General features: G+C 45.7%; 1 protein-coding gene across 1 annotated transcript; it reads right to left on the bottom strand.

Annotated features, from left to right (window-relative positions):
• Positions 1 to 3578: 3578 nt before the first annotated feature.
• Positions 3579 to 19338, bottom strand: LOC116969960. Its single transcript, XM_033016715.1, has 5 exons — positions 19254 to 19338; positions 11809 to 12156; positions 11470 to 11730; positions 7365 to 7472; positions 3579 to 3655 (listed from the first exon to the last, which is right to left on the bottom strand). The coding sequence occupies exons 1-5, from the start codon at positions 19336 to 19338 to the stop codon at positions 3579 to 3581; spliced, it is 879 nt and encodes a 292-aa protein (XP_032872606.1).
• Between the last annotated feature and the right edge of the window lie 1464 nt (positions 19339 to 20802).

Below are 20802 nucleotides of genomic sequence, written 5' to 3'. Positions count from 1 at the left end.
ACGGCCAATGTTCGCCAAGCACTTTAGCTGTTGTTGTCCCTTCAGCTCTCGCTTCTCTTTACCTTCATTTCGCTTCACTTTTGGAATTCTGAAGAAGGATAGATGTCTCTCACGGTTACCCCGACTTCCACAATTATTTACAGTGCAAAAATTCACCATTTTGGCAGTTGTTAACAGGTAGGAAAGTAGGCGTTTCATGTATTAACAACATATACTGGAAGCTGCGATGTCCTCCAGATGGATAGAGCGGTTTCATGCGTCATGCCCTTTGACCCGGTGACCTTGCGTGCAAACCCCCCTTTATACACACACACACACACACACTCTCAGACACGCGCGCACTCAGACACGCACTCTCAGACACGCACACGCTCTCAGACACGCACACTCATGCACACACAGACTCACACACAGACTCACACACACACACACACCCAGACTCACCCACAGACTCACTCACTCACCTACACACAGACTCACTTACACAGACTCACTTACGCAGACTCACTTACGCAGACTCACTTACACACACTCACTCACACAGACACACACTCACGCACACACAGAGTCACACACACACAGTCACACACACGCACACACACACACACACAGACACACACATACAGACACATACATACAGACACACACACACACACACACACACACAGTCAAACAAACACACATACAGTCACACACACACACTGACTCACACACTGACTCACACACACTGACTCACACACACACACACAACCAATACTAAAATGCCAAGTAACTTCAGGACATGGTAAACATAGTGTGGAAACCGAATGAATCAAACGTTTAAAGTCTCCAAATTTGCACACACTTTACAACCAATACATTTTCTGAAAACACACACACACACACACTCACACTCACACACACACACACACTCACACACACACACACACTCACACACACACACTCACACACACACACACACACACACACATACACACACACTCACAACCAATACTAAAACATTAACAACTCCCTGATTTTCCATCGATGGGGAAAAAGCCTCTGGTCCAGCTCAGCGGAGGGGGACTCTGAGCGAGGTGGCCAAAAATCACGGCCGTAAGTGGCGGCGTTCTTTCAGAAATCACGAAATAGAAAGTCAGAAATTGGTCAAGATCTTAGTTTTAGTAATATAGATGAAGTAAACAATTCAATTCCAAAAATGGCAACGTTGCGCTTGTCAAAGTCCAAGCCTTTACTTTCCACTCTCTTCATGTTTATGTTTTTGCTGTCGCAGCATAGATAACAGACTCATCTTCATTTGAAGAAACAAGGTTCTGAAAGAGAAAGATATACCAATTGTATTTAAGACCGTTGCTGTTGTCGCTGTTTAGATCAGTAAACAGATTACAGCTTTAATTCATAGAAACATAGACAATAGGTGCAGGAGTAGAAGCCATTTGGCCCTTCGAGCCTGCACCATTCGCCATTCAATATGATCATGGCTGATCATCCAACTCAGTATCCTGTACCTGCCTTCTCTCCAGACCCCCTGATCCCTTTAGCCACAAGGGCCACATCTAACTCCCTCTTAAATATAGCCAATGAACTGTGGCCTCAACTACGTTCTGTGGCAGAGAATTCCACAGATTCACCACTCTCTGTGTGTGAAAAAAAATGTTTTTCTCATCTCGGTCCTAAAGGATTTCCCCCTTATCCTTAAACTGTGTGTGTGGCCCCTTGTTCTGGACTTCCCCAACATCGGGGACAATCTTCCTGCATCTAGCCTGTCCAACCCCTTAAGAATTTTGTAAGTTTCTATAAGATCCCCCCTCAATCTTCTAAATTCTAGCGAGTACAAGCCGAGTCTATCCAGTCTTCATATGAAAGTCCTGCCATCCCAGGAATCAGTCTGGTGAACCTTCTCTGTACTTCCTCTATGGCAAGAATGTATTTCCTCAGATTATGAGACCAAAACTGTACGCAATACTCCAGGTGTGGTCTCACCAAGACCCTGTACAACTACAGTAGAACCTCCCTGCTCCTAGACTCAAATCCTTTTGCTATGAAACATACTTGTACGATCTGGGATTTCAACAACATGAATCAATATACATACAGTGCCTGATGCTTGATTGGAGGACAGTGTATTATCGCTGCTGCCTGTAATAAATGCAAACATCACAATTAAAAATGACACTGGTGGATGATGTTGACAAAGGAAACGACAAATGGAATATAAACGTCTAAAGCTTACTACATTTTGCTCTTCCTGACAGTAGATCAACAAGACATTGAATTCCAGAAAACCCATCTGTCATACCTCTGCATTTACAGTGAGCTGCAGGAATGGTCACCATGAACAAGACACCCTTATATTGCTACAGAAGGAATCAACTATGAACAAGAGAACTAGCACAGCAATTGACAGAGCAGCAGCCCTGGCAGGACATAAGCTACGAAGCTGCATCTGTGGCTGGGAAAAGATAACATCAGAGAAGGGTCTCAAGATCCACCAGGGCAGGGAAAAGTGCCTGGGAGAGCTTGGTGTGGGGCCTCGCATTGACCATGACCTTCTAAGAGGAAGGCCAAACCAGTCGAGTGAAGCCCAGTGGCAGGTTGACCACCACAGTCCACAGGGTATCAGCACCCCAGGTGAAGCTCAACCAAGTACTGTCCCACCAACGGACACGAGTCCAGAGCCCAACCGGCCACAGTCAGCGGTAGAGAGGAAGATGGAAGGATAAAAGCAGAATGGAGCAGTCACTGGCTGTGGCTGAAGAGAAAAGATGCTGTCTGGGCTGCACTGACCATCTAGAGGCTAACCATAAGACACACACCCAGGGCTGATCACCCTGCGGTGGGCCTGCCTCGACTGAGGGTGGACGTCTTGTGATAAAAGGCCGAAACACCCAGTGATGTTGAGTGTACACAACTGAAGATGTGTCTGGTTGGTAGCAAAATCATCTAGTGGTCACCCCCCAGAATATCGGGTGTCAGTTGTGGTGAAGAACCTTAGGGATTGTAACATCCAGCCCTACTAATCAATATCAAAAATATATTGTAATTCAAGGAAGATTGTGCTGATCACTTCGAGCTCAGTCAGGAGTTGTGCAGAAGAATGTTCTTCAGATGGACATAAATGGTGTCTTGGTTTCACTTCCCATCACCAACGCCAATGCACAACAGAGTTGTAACAACAGCCTGGATATCACTGGTTGAATCTCTGGAGTGGCTATTGTACCCATTCAGAGTAGGCTAGGGGACCAGAGCCCACAGAGTAGGTTAGAGGACCAGAACCCACAGAGTAGGCTAGAGGACCAGAACCCACTTAGAGTAGGTTAGGGGACCAGAACCCACAGAGTAGGTTAGGGGACCAGAACACACTTAGAGAAGGTTAGGGGACCAGAACACACTCCCTGTAGTTTAGGGGACCAGAACACACAGAGTAGGTTAGGGGACCAGAACACACTCCCTGTAGGTTAGGGGACCAGAGCCCACAGAGTAGGTTAGGGGACCAGAACACACAGAGTTGGCTAGAGGACCAGAACACACTCCCTGTAGTTTAGGGGACCAGAACACACCCAGAGAAGGTTGGGCTCCTAACTGAGCCTCAGCTGACTGTCCCACTTCATGTTGATGAGCAGGGTGAGGGACTTTATCCCAGGAATGTCTGATGCTGTTGTAAGGTGGCCAAAGACAGCAAGGTTTTAGACTACTCTGTGCCAATAATCCTCACTGTGATAAAAGATTAAAACATATTTAAATAAAGCCATTTTACCACCAGTTGCTTTAGGCTGAAAGGAGATGGATCCATAGTGAATACCTTCCTCTGTATCTGTGGAAATTAGTTGGAAACAAAGAATTTATTTGTATTTGAAAAAGGATGATTTATTTCAATGCAGGGTCACGATACGAAACGCTGATCATTGTTTTCCCTCCATAGATGCTGCTCGACCCATAGACTACCTCCAGCAGTTTGAAAAAACCCTCCATGAAAAGTCACATCTCCTAACCTCCTTGTTTTGACTTCTTCCTGGGATGGTGGAAATTACAAAGAGAATTTGAGTTAATTTGGCTCGTGGAGTTTAGAAGAATGACAATGGTTCTCATGGAAACATAGACAATTCCAACAGGTAGACCAGTCTGGATGGAGGAAGATGTTCCCTGTTGGGGGGAGACCATGACCAGGGGTAAAGGTTTAAGACAACAGACAATAAGGATTAAGATGAGGAGAACAAAGAATCTGTTACATTCTCCACCACAGATTTGACTGGAGCCAAATCATTCAGTACATTTTAGGAGTTGTTGAATTCATTGACAGATACACAACAATGGCGAGATACAGATACAGATACAATGACAATGTTGCCTGCAGCAGCAGCATCAGAGGCATTTGGACTAAGGCAACACAACACATAAATGAAGCATAAATTACAAAGACCACTGGTTAGTGGGAAAAAGACTCTAAAACACAAATTAGAGACAAGTCATATGTGGACTAAGATCAAGGAATATGGGGAGATATGATCAGCTGAGGTTCAGTTTAGTTTATTGTCATGTGTGCCCAGGTTCAGGGAAAAGCTTTTGTTGCATCAGCAGAAAGACAATATATGAATACAATCGATGCCTTTACAGTGGAACACAGTGGAACACAATTGGTCCGTACTGTGGGACAAGGTAAGGAATTTATATTTTTCTCATTAAAACACGAGCAATGTCTGATTTATTGAAAGTTTCCTTCAGATTTTTCAAGAAAGATTACTCTGTTGTTCATCAGATTCATCAGAAATCTGGTCTAAATTCTGGCAAAAACAATACTGTCCACCATTTGACCACCACTGCAGAGGTACTCCAGATGGCCAGCCCTGCCGGCAGTCTGTTCGTTTTTTCATCTTTATGTTATTTTAGTGTTTGTTTAAAGTTTGTTTTAATGTACTTCAGTTTGTTTTATGTGGGGAGAGGGGGGAAACTTTTTTATTCAGGTTCTTACCTTCCCGGGAAAGGTGATCATTTTTCAGATCACATTCTCCTGGGTTAGGCTCTGCGGCCTACCATCGCTGGAGTTGAAAAGCTGCCTTGGACTGTGGGGCGCGGACTTAACACCGGAGCGGATCCCTTGCCTGGGATCACTCCCACCGTGGCCTGCGGACTTACCTTCAATGGCTCGCAGTCTCGGGAGAGGCTATTTGGGAGCTCCAACGCCGCAGAAGGTTCAACCAGCCCTGACACGAGGTTTAAACGCCCGGCGTGGGGGAGCTGACATCCCCCTGATGCAGGAGCTGAACGCCTCAACGTGGAGGGCCCGAACACCACCGGCTACGGGAGTCAAGATCGTCCCGTTAACGGGGGCTCGGGGCCCATGACCGAGGAAGAACACTAGTGAAGGACTTGAACTTTATTTCTCCTTCCATCACAGTGAGGAATGTGTAGGAGTCACTGTGGTGGATGTTCATGTTAAAATGTGTTTTGTGTCTGTTCCTTTCTAATTGTATGACTGACCTGGCCAGTGAAATTCATCGTATGTTGCAAAACATACTTGGCGAATAAAACCTGATTCTGATTCTGTCTGAGGTGGAAACAAAGAACTGCAGATGCTGGTTAATACACAAAGGGACACAAAGTGCTGGAGTACTTCTGCAGGTCAGGCAGCATCTCTGGAGGACATGTATAGGTGATGTTTCAGGTCGTGACCCTTCTTCAGACTCACAAGAAGGGTCTCGATCTGAAACATCACCTATCCACCATCTATTAATGATGCTCAAACCATTCTGAAATGTTGTTGTTATTTTCACTTTAAAATAAAACCTGAACTAGTGGCAAAGTGAATTGGAGGCATTTCATGCTAGATGATATTTTGTGAAAGGGATGGTGACTTTTGGAAGGGCAAGTGTTGTCCATTCTTTAGAGAGCCACTAACCAAGCTGTTAATCAGGATCAATAATAAATGAGGAGTGTGAATATGTTGTTCATGGTGATGTCTCAACATTGATGGGTTGGCCATGATAGTCCAGTGAAAGTTAGTCAATTGACCAATGCAGAGTAAGACCTGCAGTTGGATGAGGAAGATTGTGGCTGAGGGGTGAATTGACACAAGAGAGAGAGACTGTTGAATTGATCAATTAGTTTGTGTGTTTGAGGTTCCCTTTCTCACATTCTTGTTACAAAACTGTGAAATGTGAAATAGGTTGCTTCATCAAATACAACACCTGTACAACTAGAGATTCATTGACAGAGTCATCTATTTACCTTGTTGCTTTGTGTTCCTACTCAGACATATATTCAGTAACACGGCTCATCTCAGGTACTGGGGTCACATTGATTTCTGGAAAATAAGTATTATTTTCTGATTAAGACTTTAATCCGGTTTGATTTTAAAGAAGCAACAATCCAGTGTTTAAACTGTGCCCCATTAATAATGAGATCCACCAGAATGACCAGGAACATGGCTTCAGATGTGCGTCAGATACATTTAATCATGGGATAAGACCTTGTGTATAAAATCAGAGTCCATGGAAACACAGTGTTCCCTAAATTATGACCACGTTAGGATGGTACACAAGGCAAAGTTTTCACTTGAAGTTTGAACCACCAAAGTGCAGTGGAGATACATACCTTGGTCTCCTGGTTTCCTGGCCCATATTTATCCTTCAGTAAATAGGAACATATTGAGGGCAAATTGGAGACCATATTTTCTACATAACTACACTAGCTATACTTCAACTTCTGGCATGTTTATTTGATAATGGTTTACACAGGGGATGGTGACACAATCACCACATGGGACGACAGATGGCACAATGGGCTAAGTGTTCGGCTAGCAACCGGAAGGTAGCCGGTTCGAATCCCGCTTGGAGTGCATACTGTCGTTGTGTCCTTGGGCAAGACACTTCACCCACCTTTGCCTGTGTGTGAATGTGTGTGAATGTGTGTGAGTGATTGGTGGTGGTCGGAGGGGCCGTAGGCGCAGATTGGCAGCCACGCTTCCGTCAGTCTGCCCTAGGGCAGCTGTGGCTACAGAAGTAGCTTACCACCACCGAGTGTGACTGAGGAGTGAATGAATAATGCGATGTAAAGCGCCTTGAGTATTAGAAAGGCGCTATATAAATCCCATCCATTATGGTCAGATCATTGTTGATCACCACCTGAACAGCATCATACAGCAGACTCCTCATGGCAACACAGGTACACAGGACAATCCACCTTGCATAAATAATGCTTCAATTGACCACTACAAGTCTGAAATCAATTTCTCAACAACATAAGCACAAACAGATACGTTTCTTATCCAAAATATATTGTTCTTTTCTCCTTGTAACAAAGATAACATTGTCATTGATAATTTGGGGGAATCTGTGCTGCATTAAGGATGTCTTCATGTACTTTACCTGTAGGCTTGTGCCTTCTTTGATACCACACCACTGCCAGTACAATGACGAGGAGAAGAGCCAGGCCTCCGATAATTACAACAGATCTGATAATGAAAGTGTAATTCCCTGTCAAAGTAATAAACACAGAGTTCACATTTGTAGAATAAATGGACATCATTCAAAAGCTTCCCCAAAGACCAGGCATTAACCACACTGACTAATTTAGATCAGAAGTCTTGAGTTTAACTTGTGATCCAGATTAACTGAGACACAAGGTACTGCAGGTGATAGTTCACCAATAAAAGACACAAGGTGTTGGAGAAACTCATCAGGTTAGGCAGGTGACATTTCGGGTCACAGCCCTTTAGTCTGAAGTAGGGTCCCAACCCAATACCTCACCTATCCATGTTCTCCAGAGATTCCGCCTGACCCATTGAGTTACTCCAGCACATTGTGTCTTTTTTCCCCCAGATTAATTGACCTTACTTAAAAACATAGAAACATAGAAAATAGGTGCATAGAAAAGAGGCCATTCGGCCCTTCGAGCCTGCACCGTCATTCAATGTGATCATGGCTGATCATCCAACTCAGTATCCTGTACCTGCCTTCTCTCCATACCCCCTGATCCCTTTAGCCACAAGGGCCACATCTAACTCCCTCTTAAATATAGCCAATGAACTGTGTGGCCTCAACTACCTTCTGTGGCAGAGAATTCCAGAGATTCACCACTCTCTGTGTGAAAAATTTTTTTTTCATCTCGGTCCTAAAAGATTTCCCCCTTATCCTTAAACTGTGACCCCTTGTTCTGGACTTCCCCAACATCGGGAACAATCTTCCTGCATCTAGCCTGTCCAACCCCTTAAGAATTTTGTAAGTTTCTATAAGATCCCCCCTCAATCTTCTAAATTCTAGCGAGTACAAGCCGAGTACAAAGATCAGAGAGCCACAACTTGCCTCAGTAGCCATCAGTTAGAGACTGTAAACATTCACACAAGTTTCTATCTCTTGGTTACAATCAGCTGACATTTCTCAGGCAGGAGATGGGAGCTGATGGTTGGCTGATAAAGTAGCTGATTCAGCTGTGATACTTCCCACTGTACAGTGGACAAATGTCTATCATAGTCTAAGCCTGGAACAATGGTTGAATGAGCACTGCTGACAACAGAGTGGACATTGCCCTTGTGCTTCAATCCTCTCTAACCAGGAGCACAAGAACTGTAAATGTTAGAAATATTCAGCCGTTTGAGCAGTATCTGTGAAGAGGGAAAGAAGTGAGTTCATGTTTTGTCAGATTCAAAGAAAGGATCTTTGACAATAGACAATAGACAATAGGTGCAAGAGTTGGCCATTCAGCCCCTCGAGCCAACACTCAACATTTATTAACAAGACAAAGTCCACATACAAACAAGATATACAAATCACACAGCAGCTGTTAGCATCACATCAGATCATCCTAGAGTTCTGTCACAGAAGCATCACATTCACAGGCACCCACACAAGCTCATCATATTTAATCCAACTTAATATATAGTCACCCGTTATGTTAAACCTTCACTTGTATGCCACTGGAATAACTTATTTTGTCATTGATGGTCACTATGTATGTACTTATACACAGTCACACACATGTCTGTACATATGGTTCCAAATACACGTATACAATACCAATCGAACTCCTCCCCTCCACTGGGGCTATGGAGAAATCGTGTCCTTAATCAGTCTTGGCAGTTGTAGTGATACCGATGTCCACATAATGTTGAAAGCATCCGCCCTTAACTGTAGTTTAGCTGTTATACTTTCCATCATATATACACTTTTCAATCTTTCCCTCCACTGTTGAACATTTGGTGACTTTACATTTCTCCATGACTCTGTAATCATCTTCTTTGCAATCAACAGCAACAGCCCAAGCAAGCATGTGTGACACGCTAGAATTTAGAAGATTGTGGGGGGATCTTATAGAAACTTACAAAATTCTTAAGGGGTTGGACAGGCTAGATGCAGGAAGATTGTTCCCGATGTTGGGGAAGTCCAGAACTAGGGGTCACAGTTTAAGGATAAGGGGGAAATCTTTTAGGACCGAGATGAGAAAATCATTTTTTACACAGAGTGGTGAATCTGTGGAGTTCTCTGCCACAGAAGGTAGTTGAGGCCACAGTTCATTGGTTATATTTAAGAGGGAGTTAGATGTGGCCATTGTGGCTAAAGGGATCAGGGGGTATGGAGAGAAGGCAGGGATGGGATACTGAGTTGGATGATCAGCCATGATCATATTGAATGGCGGTGCAGGCTCGAAGGGCCGAATGGCCTCTACTCCTGCACCTATTGTCTATGTTTCTATGTTTCTATGTTTTGGTATCTATATTTTCTGGAGTCTCTCTCAGTATGAAGCATGCCGGCTCCAGAGGTAGATCCACCCCCAAGATTAGCTTGATCTCCGTCTGAATGTCTCGCCAATATTGATACAATTTGGGACAATCCCCCAAAAATATGTGTATGATCACCAATCTTCCCGCATTGTCTCCAGCATAAATCTGAGGTGTTGCTATATCTTGCTAACATAAGAGGAGTCTGAAATACTCTCATTCTAGTTTTCCATTCAAACTCCCTCCAGGTGGGGCTGTTTAGACATAGAAACATAGAAACATAGAAAATAGGTGCAGGAGTAGAGGCCATTCGGCCCTTCGAGCCTGCACTGCCATTCAATATGATCATGGCTGATCATCCAACTCAGTATCCTGTACCTGCCTTCTCTCCATACCCCCTGATCCCTTTAGCTACAAGGGCCACATCTAACTCCCTCTTAAATATAGCCAATGAACTGTGTGGCCTCAACTACCTTCTGCGGGAGAGAATTCCAGAGATTCACCACTCTCTGTGTGAAAAAAGTTTTCCTCATCTCGGTCCTAAAAGATTTCCCCCTTATCCTTAAACTGTGACCCCTTGTTTTGGACTTCCCCAATATCGGGAACAATCTTCCTGTATCTAGCCTGTCCAACCCCTTAAGAATTTTGTAAGTTTCTATAAGAAACTTGTTTGTTAACGTATGACCCAAAAGACATGTCTTTTCCCACATTTCATCAGTAATAATATGTGAAATGTGAAATAGGTTGCTTCATCAAATACAATACCTGTACAACTAGAGATTTATTGACAGAGTCATCTATTTACCTTGTTGCTTTGTGTTCCTAGTCACAGACGTATATTCAGTAACATGGCTCATGTCAGGTACTGGGGTCACATTGGTTTCTGGAAAATAAGTATTTTATTTTCTGATTAAGACTTTAATTTGGTTTGATTTTAAACAAGCAACAATCCAGTGTTTAAACTGTACCCCATTAATAATGAGATCCACCAGAATGACCAGGAACATGACTTCAGATGTACGTCAGATACATTTAATTGTGGGATAAGACCATGTGTATAAAATCAGAGTCCATGGAAACACAGTGTTCCCTAAATTATGACCACGTTAGGATGGTACACAAGGCAAAGTTTTCACTTGAAGTTTGAACCACCAAAGTGCAGTGGAGATACATACCTTGGTCTCCTGGTTTCCTGGCCCATATTTATCCCTGTTTGTTAACGTATGAACAAAAGACATGTCTTTTCCCACATTTCATCAGTAATAATAATATTCATTTCCAATTCCCATTTCTGTTTCGTTTCTGTAGTGTTTACATAATCTTGAAGTCCTTTATATAAATCCTGGTTCAACCAGATGAGTGTTTGAGTACACAGCGGCATGCAGTAAAACATGACATAGATCAGGTCAACTAATACTGACTGATCTACAGTCAGATCAGTAACAGAGGGAGGGATATGGGTGGAAGTGGAGCAAGAACATAAAAGGAAAACTCTGCAATTGGAAGGGGTGGGAAATGAGTTGAAAGAGGAAGGGAAGAGAATAGGATCACTGGGTGGTGGGATAAATGCGTGCACAATGAAGGGGGGGGGGAGTGGTGTTCAGGAAGTGTTATTTGAAATTTGAGAATTCATTGATCATAACAGAGTTAGACAACTCAAACTAGAAGAAAATATTCCACTCAAATTTCAGGATCAATAAGCGACATCAAAACTCAATCATGACTCTAAGTATGAAGAACAAACCCTTATCACTTACTACTGTCCTTCTGATAGTACGGGACAAAAAGCCGGGGCAGGTCTTGATCAAACAAAACACATATCCAGTTCCCTCTGCCTCTCTCAGCTTTCTGAATAACCAGACTCGGTGATTTCTCTTCCTCAGTCAGTGTCTTTTCTCCAACACGTTTGCCATCGCCATTGATCCAAACCAGTCTCATTGACCCAATGACGTGAGACACAGAGCAGGTCAGGGTAACGTTGTCTCCCTCAGTCACTGCATCAGACGGTTCAGCTGTGACTGTGGAAACAAGCAGGTTGTTTACATTTTAAACAATATGTTCATCAGTAAACTCAGTGGCAACATTCTGACTCCTACCTTTCACTGTGATTAGATAAATGGTGGGAAATGGAGTTGATTCCAGATAACAGGCGTAAACTCCGGCATCTTGAAACACAACGGGGACAATCCTCACATTGAAATCCTTGCCATCGTAGAGTTTCCCTGAGGTCACCAGTCGATTCCCGAAGTTGGTCCCATTGACATTGATGGTGATGGGCTGAGAACGTTCTGCAGATGCTATTACTTTCAGCTGTTGATGGTGATGAGGTGACCAGTTCCACTCAGCACGGGAATAGCTACGACCATAACTCCCAGAACAAACCAGGTGAAGTTCACTGTGATCGGTGCTGGAGCGGTAAAGTGTGTATCTCCCATTATATAAATCTGTATCAGAGAGACAGAGGATAACTCCTTTCAGTATTACAGTTACTGTGCCATACACAGATTCTCAACCGTATTCTTATAAACATTTGTGGTGTTTTGTTCAACTGATCAAGTTTCAAATGTAACATCTTTCATGAATGCCGCACTAAACTCATCAGATCTTTATAAAATACAATGTGCTGTACGGCAGTAAGTTGCAGTGAAGTTTGGATATTCCACTCTACATTTCAACATGAGGTTGGCCCCCACACCCGGACTGTCCGGGAATGTCCCGGGATGGAATGAAACCTCCCGGAGACTCCCGAGAGCGGTGTGGGAGGTGAATGTCTCTGTCAGTCTGCAGGAGGTGGTTCAGGTTCGGGTTCAGGTTCAGGTTCAGGTTCGGGTTCGGGTTCAGGTTCAGGTTCAGGTTCAGGTTCAGGTTCGGGTTCAGGTTGGGGTTCAGGTTCATGTTCAGGTTCAGGTTCGGGTTCGGGTTCAGGTTCAGGTTCAGGTTCGGGTTCGGGTTCAGGTTCAGGTTCGGGTTCGGGTTCGGGTTCAGGTTCAGGTTCGGGTTCAGGTTCAGGTTCAGGTTCAGGTTCAGGTTCAGGTTCAGGTTCAGGTTCAGGTTCAGGTTCAGGTTCGGGTTCGGGTTCGGGTTCAGGTTCAGGTTCGGGTTCGGGTTCAGGTTCAGGTTCGGGTTCGGGTTCAGGCTGTGGACAGAAGCAGCCCAGAGGATGCCTGCACGGGGACTGACCCGGACACGTTGGCACTTCAAGTGGATCGGCTCATTCCCATTATTCCCACCATCCCTCTCCCATTCACACCCACTGATTCCCTGTCCTTCCCTGTTCCCGGGTCCTGCTCCCAGCTGAATGCTGATCCCAAGCCCGAGTCTGCAGCAGCTGGAATCACTTCAAGCAACACCAGACTCGGAGAGAAGGGTCAGTGTGGGGAGAGGGGATGGATTGTTGTTCAGTGTTGATGTGTGGGTCGGGACCCCCAGTGTGTGTGTGAGCAGCAAGTGCTGGTGACTACACTTTCTATCTGACACTTGGACGTGAGTCTTGTATCAGTATCTCAGTCTCAGATACTGGGGCATTGATGGCAAGATGAGCCCTGTATCTGTATCTCAGTGTCAGATACTGGAGCATTGATGACAAGATGAGTCCTGTATCTGTATCTCAGTCTCAGATACTGGAGCATTGATGGCAAGATGAGTCCTGTATCTGTATCTCAGTGTCAGATACTGGAGCATTGATGACGAGATGAGTCCTGTATCAGTATCTCAGTCTCAGATACTGGAGAATTGATGACAAGATGAGCCCTGTATCTCAGTCTCAGATACTGGAGCATTGATGGCAAGATGGCAAGATATGGTGATGTTTTATATATGAATGCATCTTCAAAATGCCTACAGTCTTTGGACACGGTCTACCACGGAGCACTGAGATTTGTTGCTAATTTTAAAACCCTCCCGCACCACTGCTCTTTGTATGCTCAAGTTGGATGGTTTGCCCTGTCCACCCGCAGATTCCATCATTGGCATATCCTTATTTATAAGACTATCCTCGGTGTTCTTCCTTCATACCTGCAGAAGTATGTAATTCGAAAAAGCACAGGAACTTATCAGCTCCGCTCTGAGGACTTGTTCTTACTAACTGTACCTAAAGTCCGTACTGAACTGGGGAAAAGGGCATTTAGTTATGCTGCTCCCTCCGCATGGAACCAGCTGCAGAATGAACTGAAACTTAAGGAGCTGGTTTCTATAAACAGATTTAAATCCCTTCTTAATGATGTTGAAGCGGGCTCTTCTGTCTGTACATGCCTTGTTTGATGATGTTCTGACTGTGACTCTATTTATATGTTCTCTGTTCTTTTTAAGTTATTGTCTAACTGTGGAACTGTGCTGCTGCCTGTCTTGGCCAGGACTCTCTTGTAAAAGAGATTTTTAATCTCAATGAGACTTCTCCTGGTTAAATAAAGGTTAAATAAAATAAAATAAAATAAAATAAAGATGAGACCTGTATCAGTATCTTAGTCTCAGATACTGGAGCATTGATGACAAGATGAGCCCTGTATCTGTATCTCAGTCTCAGATACTGGAGCATTGATGGCAAGATGAGCCCTGTATCTCAGTCTCAGTCTCAGATACTGGAGCATTGATGACAAGATGAGTCCTGTATCTCAGTCTCAGATACTGGAGCTATGATGGCAAGATGAGTCCTGTATCTCAGTCTCAGATACTGGAGCATTGATGACAAGATGAGTCCTGTATCTCAGTCTCAGATACTGGAGCATTGATGGCAAGATGAGTCCTGTATCTCAGTCTCAGATACTGGGGCATTGATGACAAGATAAACTGACAAATACTTTACTGAACAATGGTTACAGAAAGACATCCCCCTCCTGTGCTGTGTGTGTCTGTCACATAGAGACAAGCAGGCAGCTGCTCCACACAGAGACTTTCTGGAAACTTCTCCCTGATCATTGCAGCATTTTATACTGGAGAGCAGTTGGTCACTGCCACAGTTCTTCACGAAGCGCACACATAATATTACAAAAAGCACCGTGGTACAAGTGTCTACTTGATACCCAATGGGAGGTGTGAACACTTACACTTGTTTACAGTAAATTCTCCGTTACTTGTGTGAAGAATGTTTCCGTTTTCCCGCACATCACACACATACAGCTTCCCATCCTCCACTGTAACGTGTCGAACCATCAGATAGACCGTGTTATCCAGGCGGATCTGATCAGTGTTGCCCCTGTTCTGCTGGGATGAGTCCATGGGTCTCCAGTGAAGACTGACTGTATCTGAGAGTCTGGAGATGGTGCAGCTGAGTGTAACGTCACTGCCCAGCAGAGGCCTCTGTGGACTTGCCTCAACTGTGAAAAACAGATCAATGAGATTCAGAGTGAGTAGTGGTTTGTACAAGTCTAGTCCCAGATAGGACAATGACATTCTTGCTTGCTGCAACACAACAGAATATTGTAGGCATCAATACAGAACAGATCAATGTGTCCATATACCATAGAATATACTGTTCACACAACAGGTCGCTCCAGTTTGTGGTCAACACTCCCACCATGTGGTGATCCCCCGCACTGCAGGCCCGTCCAGTTTGTGGTCAACACTCCCACCATGTGGTGATCCCCCGCACTGCAGGCCCATACAGTTTGTGGTCAACACTCCCACCATGTGGTGATCCCCCGCACTGCAGGCCCGTCCAGTTTGTGGTCAACACTCCCACCGTGTGGTGATCCCCCGCACTGCAGGCCCGTCCAGTTTGTGGTCAACACTCCCACCGTGTGGTAATCCCCCGCACTGCAGGCCCATCTAGTTTGTGGTCAACACTCCCACCGTGTGGATTAAGAAAGAACTGCAGATGCTGGAAAAATCAAAGGTGGACAAAAATGCTGGAGTAACTCAGTGGGTGAGGCAGCATCTATGGAGAGAAGGAATAGGTGACGTTTCGGAGGAACTCTGCCCTTGTTGCGAGTGCGGGGATGGGGAGAGAGAGCAGTGTTGCGGGGTATGGATGAGACCCTGGTGCGAGCCTCATCTATGGTGGCGGAGGGGAATCCAGGGCATCTGAAATGTCCTCGTTCTTCAGGGAACGGGGATTCCCCTCCGCCACCATAGATGAGGCTCGCACCAGGGTCTCATCCATACCCCGCAACACTGCTCTCTCTCCCCCCATCCCTGCACTCACAATAAGGGCAGAGTCCCTCTGGTCCTCACCTTTCACCCCACCAGCCGGCAAATACAACACATAATCCTCCGCCATTTCCGCCACCTCCAACGTGACCCCACCACTCGCCACATCTCCCCATCTCCCCCCATGTCTGCCTTCCGCAAAGACCGCTCCCTCCGCAACTCCCTCGTCAATTCTTCCCTTCCCTCCCGCACCACCCCCTCCCCGGGCACTTTCCGTTGCAACCGCAAGAAATGCAACACCTGTCCCTTCACCTCCCCCCTCGACTCCATTCAAGGACCCAAGCAGTCGTTCCAGGTGCGACAAAGGTTCACCTGTATCTCCTCCAACCTCATCTACTGCACCCGCTGCTCTAGATGTCAGCTGATTTACATCGGGGAGACCAAGCGGAGGTTGGGCGATCGTTTAGCCGAACACCTCCGCTCAGTCCGCAATAACTTACCTGACCTCCCGGTGGCTCAGCACTTCAACTCCCCCTCCCATTCCCAATCCGACCTCTCTGTCCTGGGTCTCCTCCATTGCCAGTGTGAGCAACACCGGAAATTGGAGGAACAGCACCTCATAGGAACAGCAGCCTGCACCCTAGTGGCATGAACATCGAATTCTCCCAATTTTGTTAACCCTTGCTGCCTCCTCCCCTTCCTTAGCCCTCAAGCTGTCTCCTCCCCTTCCTTAGCCCTCGGGCACCTCCTCCTCCCCTTTTCCTTCCTTCTCCCTGCCAATACCCATCAGTCTGAAGAAGGGTTTCGGCCCGAAACGTCACCTATTTCCTTCGCTCCATAGATGCTGCTGCACCCGCTGAGTTTCTCCAGCATTTTTGTCTACCTACCATAGAATATATATATATACACACATAAATAAACAGATAAAGTGCAATAAGCTGTTATAGTTATTGTTTGTTTGAAGTTGTGTTTAATAGTCTGATGGCTGTGGGGAAGCTGCTATTCCTGAACCTGGATGTTGCAGATTTCAGGCTCCTGTACCTTCTACCTGATGGCAGTGGAGAGATGAGTGTGTGGCCAGGATGGTGTGGGTCCTTGATGATGCTGCCAGCCTTTTTGAGGCAGCGACTGCGATAGATCCCCTCGATGGGAGGGAGGTCAGAGCCGATGATGGACTGGGCAGTGTTTACTACTTTTTGCAGCCTTTTCCGCTCCTGGATGCTCAAGTTGCCGAACCAAGCCATGATGCAACCCGTCAGCATGCTCTCTACTGTGCACCTGTAGAGGTTAGAGAGAGTCCTCCTTGACATACCGACTCTCCGTAATCTTCTCAGGAAGTAGAGGTGCTGATGAGCTTTCTTTATAATTGCATCAGTGTTCTGGGACGAGGAGAGATCTTTGGAAAGATGCACGCCCAGAAATTTGAAGCTCTTGACCCTTTCCACCATCGACCCATTGATATAAATGGAGCTGTGGGTCCCCATCCTACCCCTTCCAAAGTCCACAATCAATTCCTTGGTTTTGCTGGTGTTGAGGGCCAGGTTATTGCGCTGGCACCATATGGACAGTTGCTCGATCTCTCTTCTATAATCTGACTCATCCCCATCAGTGATACGTCCCACAATAGTGGTGTCGTCAGCGAACTTGATGATGGAGTACGCATTGTGGTTCGCTACGCAGTCATGGGTATAGAGTGAGTACAGCAGGGGGCTGAGCACGCAGCCTTGAGGTGCTCCCGTGCTGATTGTTATTGAGGCTGACACATTTCCACCAATACGAACAGACTGTGGTCTGTGGACGAGGAAGTCGAGGATCCAATTGCAGAGGGATGCGCAGAGACCCAGTTCTGCGAGTTTGGTAACCAGCTTGGAGGGGATGATTGTATTAAATGCCGAGCTGTAATCGATGAATAACAGCCTGACATATGAGTTTTTGTTGTCCAAGTGGTCCAGTGCGGAGTGGAGGGCCAGCGAGATCGCATCCACCATTGATCTGTTGTGGCGGTACGCGAACTGCAGTGGGTCCAGGTTTTTGTCGAGGTAGGAGTTGATTTACTCCATGATCAGCCTCTCAAAGCACTTCATCACCACCGGCGTTAGTGCCACTGGTCGATAGTCATTGAGGCATGTCACCTTACTCTTCTTGGGCACCGGTATAATTGATGCCCTTTTAAAACAGGTGGGGACCTCAGACCTCAGAAGTGAGAGGTTGAAAATGTCTGTAAAAACTCCAGCCAGTTGGTCCGCACAGGTTTTTAGAACACGACCGTGTATACCATCAGGACCAGGTGCTTTTCGGGGGTTCACCCCTCTGAAGGATTTCCTGACATCGGCCTCTGTGACTGAGACTGAAATGCCATCACAGCAAATGGGGGCTCGGGAAGGCACATCAGTATTCTCCCTATCAAAGCGTTTGTAAAACGCATTGAACTCGTCAGGGAGTGATGTTTCGCTGACATTCGAGCTGCCTCCTGGTTTTGCCTTGTAGGGGGTGATTGCATTCAAGCCCTGCCACAGCTGCCGAACATCTGTCTCATTCTCCAGCTTGGAGCAGAAGTCCCTTTTGGCCTTTTGTTGGCCTTATCAAGGTCGTATCTGGATTTCTTGTAGACCTCTCTATCTCCAGACCTGAATGTCCGGGATCTGGACATCAGAAGAGTGCGGATCTCATGGTTTATCCAATAACTGGGCTTAAAGCTAACAGCCTAGCTGAAAGTCAGAACAACTTCTCCCCCAGTTCTCTCAGACCCCTGACACGCGTGGCTGGTCACATTGGCACAATGAAATGCCGGCTGTTCACCGTGGGACTGCAGGTGGAACCGGCAACATACAGGCGTTGTTGTATTTACACATGCTCTGTTTCAAATATTCACAAACTGTTGAATATGCATCTATTTCCACTCCTTCTAGGTGTATCTGATTGGTCTCAAGAGGTGAACTCTATGACAGAGCCCATGTTCCACAGGTGAAGGATGGACTTCCATCCACCTGGTCACAGGGTAACATTAAGTAGCAGTGTCACCCCGGGACCACTACACGGACACATTGGTTCCATACCACCTTGCTTGCCGCGATCACCTTACAGGGTGCCGGCAAGAAGACTATGGTATTCGCTGTGGCTAGATTCATTGATTTGCTGTTCCCAGTGAAGTCATCAAACTATTATCACACATCCCTGCTGATCATTACAGAATCAATGAACAAAATCACTTCCCCAGTTGTTTGACTTTTCACCGGGTGGAAGAAGTCTCACAATTCCTGCCATCTCTCATCATTCATTATAGGTGACAATATTTACAGAGATTAATTCAACATTATTGATCCTTATCGCACCCACTCACCTTTCATCACAAATATTTCATATTGTTTCAGGATTTGCTTTATCGGTTCTGTTTGATTCAAAGTGAAAATTCCCGCCCATTTAAATGTGGGTTTATCAATTGTTAGAGCAAGGGTACTGGTATTCACTTTCATCTCCGGGTACAAGTTGCCAGCGGCGTTATCTCTGATCCAAGAGTTCCCCGTTCTTTTAAAAGTCGACATTTTTCCGATTTCCTTCCCTGAGTGTGGTTTCCATTCCCAGACAACAACAGTGTCTTTCTCAGCATTGTCCGGTCCGTTTAACACAATGTCATCTCCATTATCCAAGAAATACATTCGATTTCTGTTTTCTGTTGCGAATACGAACAATGAAGAATTAACATTTAAAACACATTTTCCCCACCCACCCCATATCTGTAATCATTAATTTTGAACTGAATTTAATTCCAGACAGTTGTGATCTTCCTTGGAAACCCCAGCGAGGAAGTCACGGTTTGTGAAGAGATGTGCGTGTGGAATAACCTGGCCTGATTGATGCAGGGATATTTCATCACATGAGTGAGTGAGTGAGTGAGTGAGTGAGTGAGTGAGTGAGTGAGTGAGTGAGTGAGTGAGTGAGTGAGTGAGTGAGTGAGTGAGTGAGAGGGAGGGAGGGAGGGAGGGAGGGAGGTGGGGATAGGGGGTTGTGTTGGGGTTAGTGGAGGAACTACACCTGGTTTTGAAGGGACTTTGTGGGAGCGTGAAGTGAAGACATTGCGTCTGGTTCTCGGGCTGCGACTGGATCGATAAGTCGAGGGCAGATCCACCCACATGGACTGTGGTGAGGAGATGTTGGGGAGGATAGTGTGGACAACCGTGTCAAAGGCTGCAGAGGCTGAGCGGGATGAGGAGGGAAAGTTTAACTCTGCTACAAGTTCACAGGAGGCCATTTCTGACTTTGATAAGGACCGTGTCGGTGCAGGAGAAGGAGAGAGAGTTGATGGGATGGGTTCAGAAATGGAGGTCCAGCAAGGATGGTGTGGATTTGTGAAGCAGCAACACATACAGGGATGTGGAATGGAGGTCCAGCAAGGATGGGGTGGATTTGTGAAGCAGCAACACATACAGGGATGTGGAATGGAGGTCCAGCAAGGATGGTGTGGATTTGTGAGGCAGCAACACATACAGGGATGTGGAATGGAGGTCCAGCAAGGATGGTGTGGGTTTGTGAGGCAGCAACACATACAGGGATGTGGAGAGGAAAGTGAGATTGACAATAGGGTGCGGGTTTACACGGACAATGATAATTAATGCAAGGTGATTGTGACCGGTGAAGAGAAAGTACTTACTCTGTGTGGAAACTGATCGAAGCAGGAAAACAAAGAAACCCAACATCAAACCTGCAGGCAAACTGTTGCAGATAAACCTGGGCCTCATTTTGTACATTCTCTGTTTGGAAACAAGGTGTAGGTTTAGATTAAGGATCAGTAAATTGGTAGTTGGCAAATGTTGTATTGAGTACAGCCAGTTTGAAACTCCTGACCCTGGGGCATTTTAGAATTGGCCGCACACAATTACACGGGGAAAATACATTCACTTGGTGGATTCTGCTGCTGGAATATTGTCACTTCAGTAATCTGGGATTTCACCACCATATTCAACCGCTATCGGTTTGCCTTGTCCCAAATCATTCATCTGCACTCCGCC

The sequence above is a fragment of the Amblyraja radiata genome, unplaced genomic scaffold (genome assembly GCF_010909765.2).
Source record: "Amblyraja radiata isolate CabotCenter1 unplaced genomic scaffold, sAmbRad1.1.pri scaffold_439_ctg1, whole genome shotgun sequence".
Taxonomy (NCBI): domain Eukaryota; kingdom Metazoa; phylum Chordata; class Chondrichthyes; order Rajiformes; family Rajidae; genus Amblyraja; species Amblyraja radiata.
Note: the sequence above shows the minus strand (reverse complement) of the source record. Positions and strands in the feature narration are given on the sequence as shown.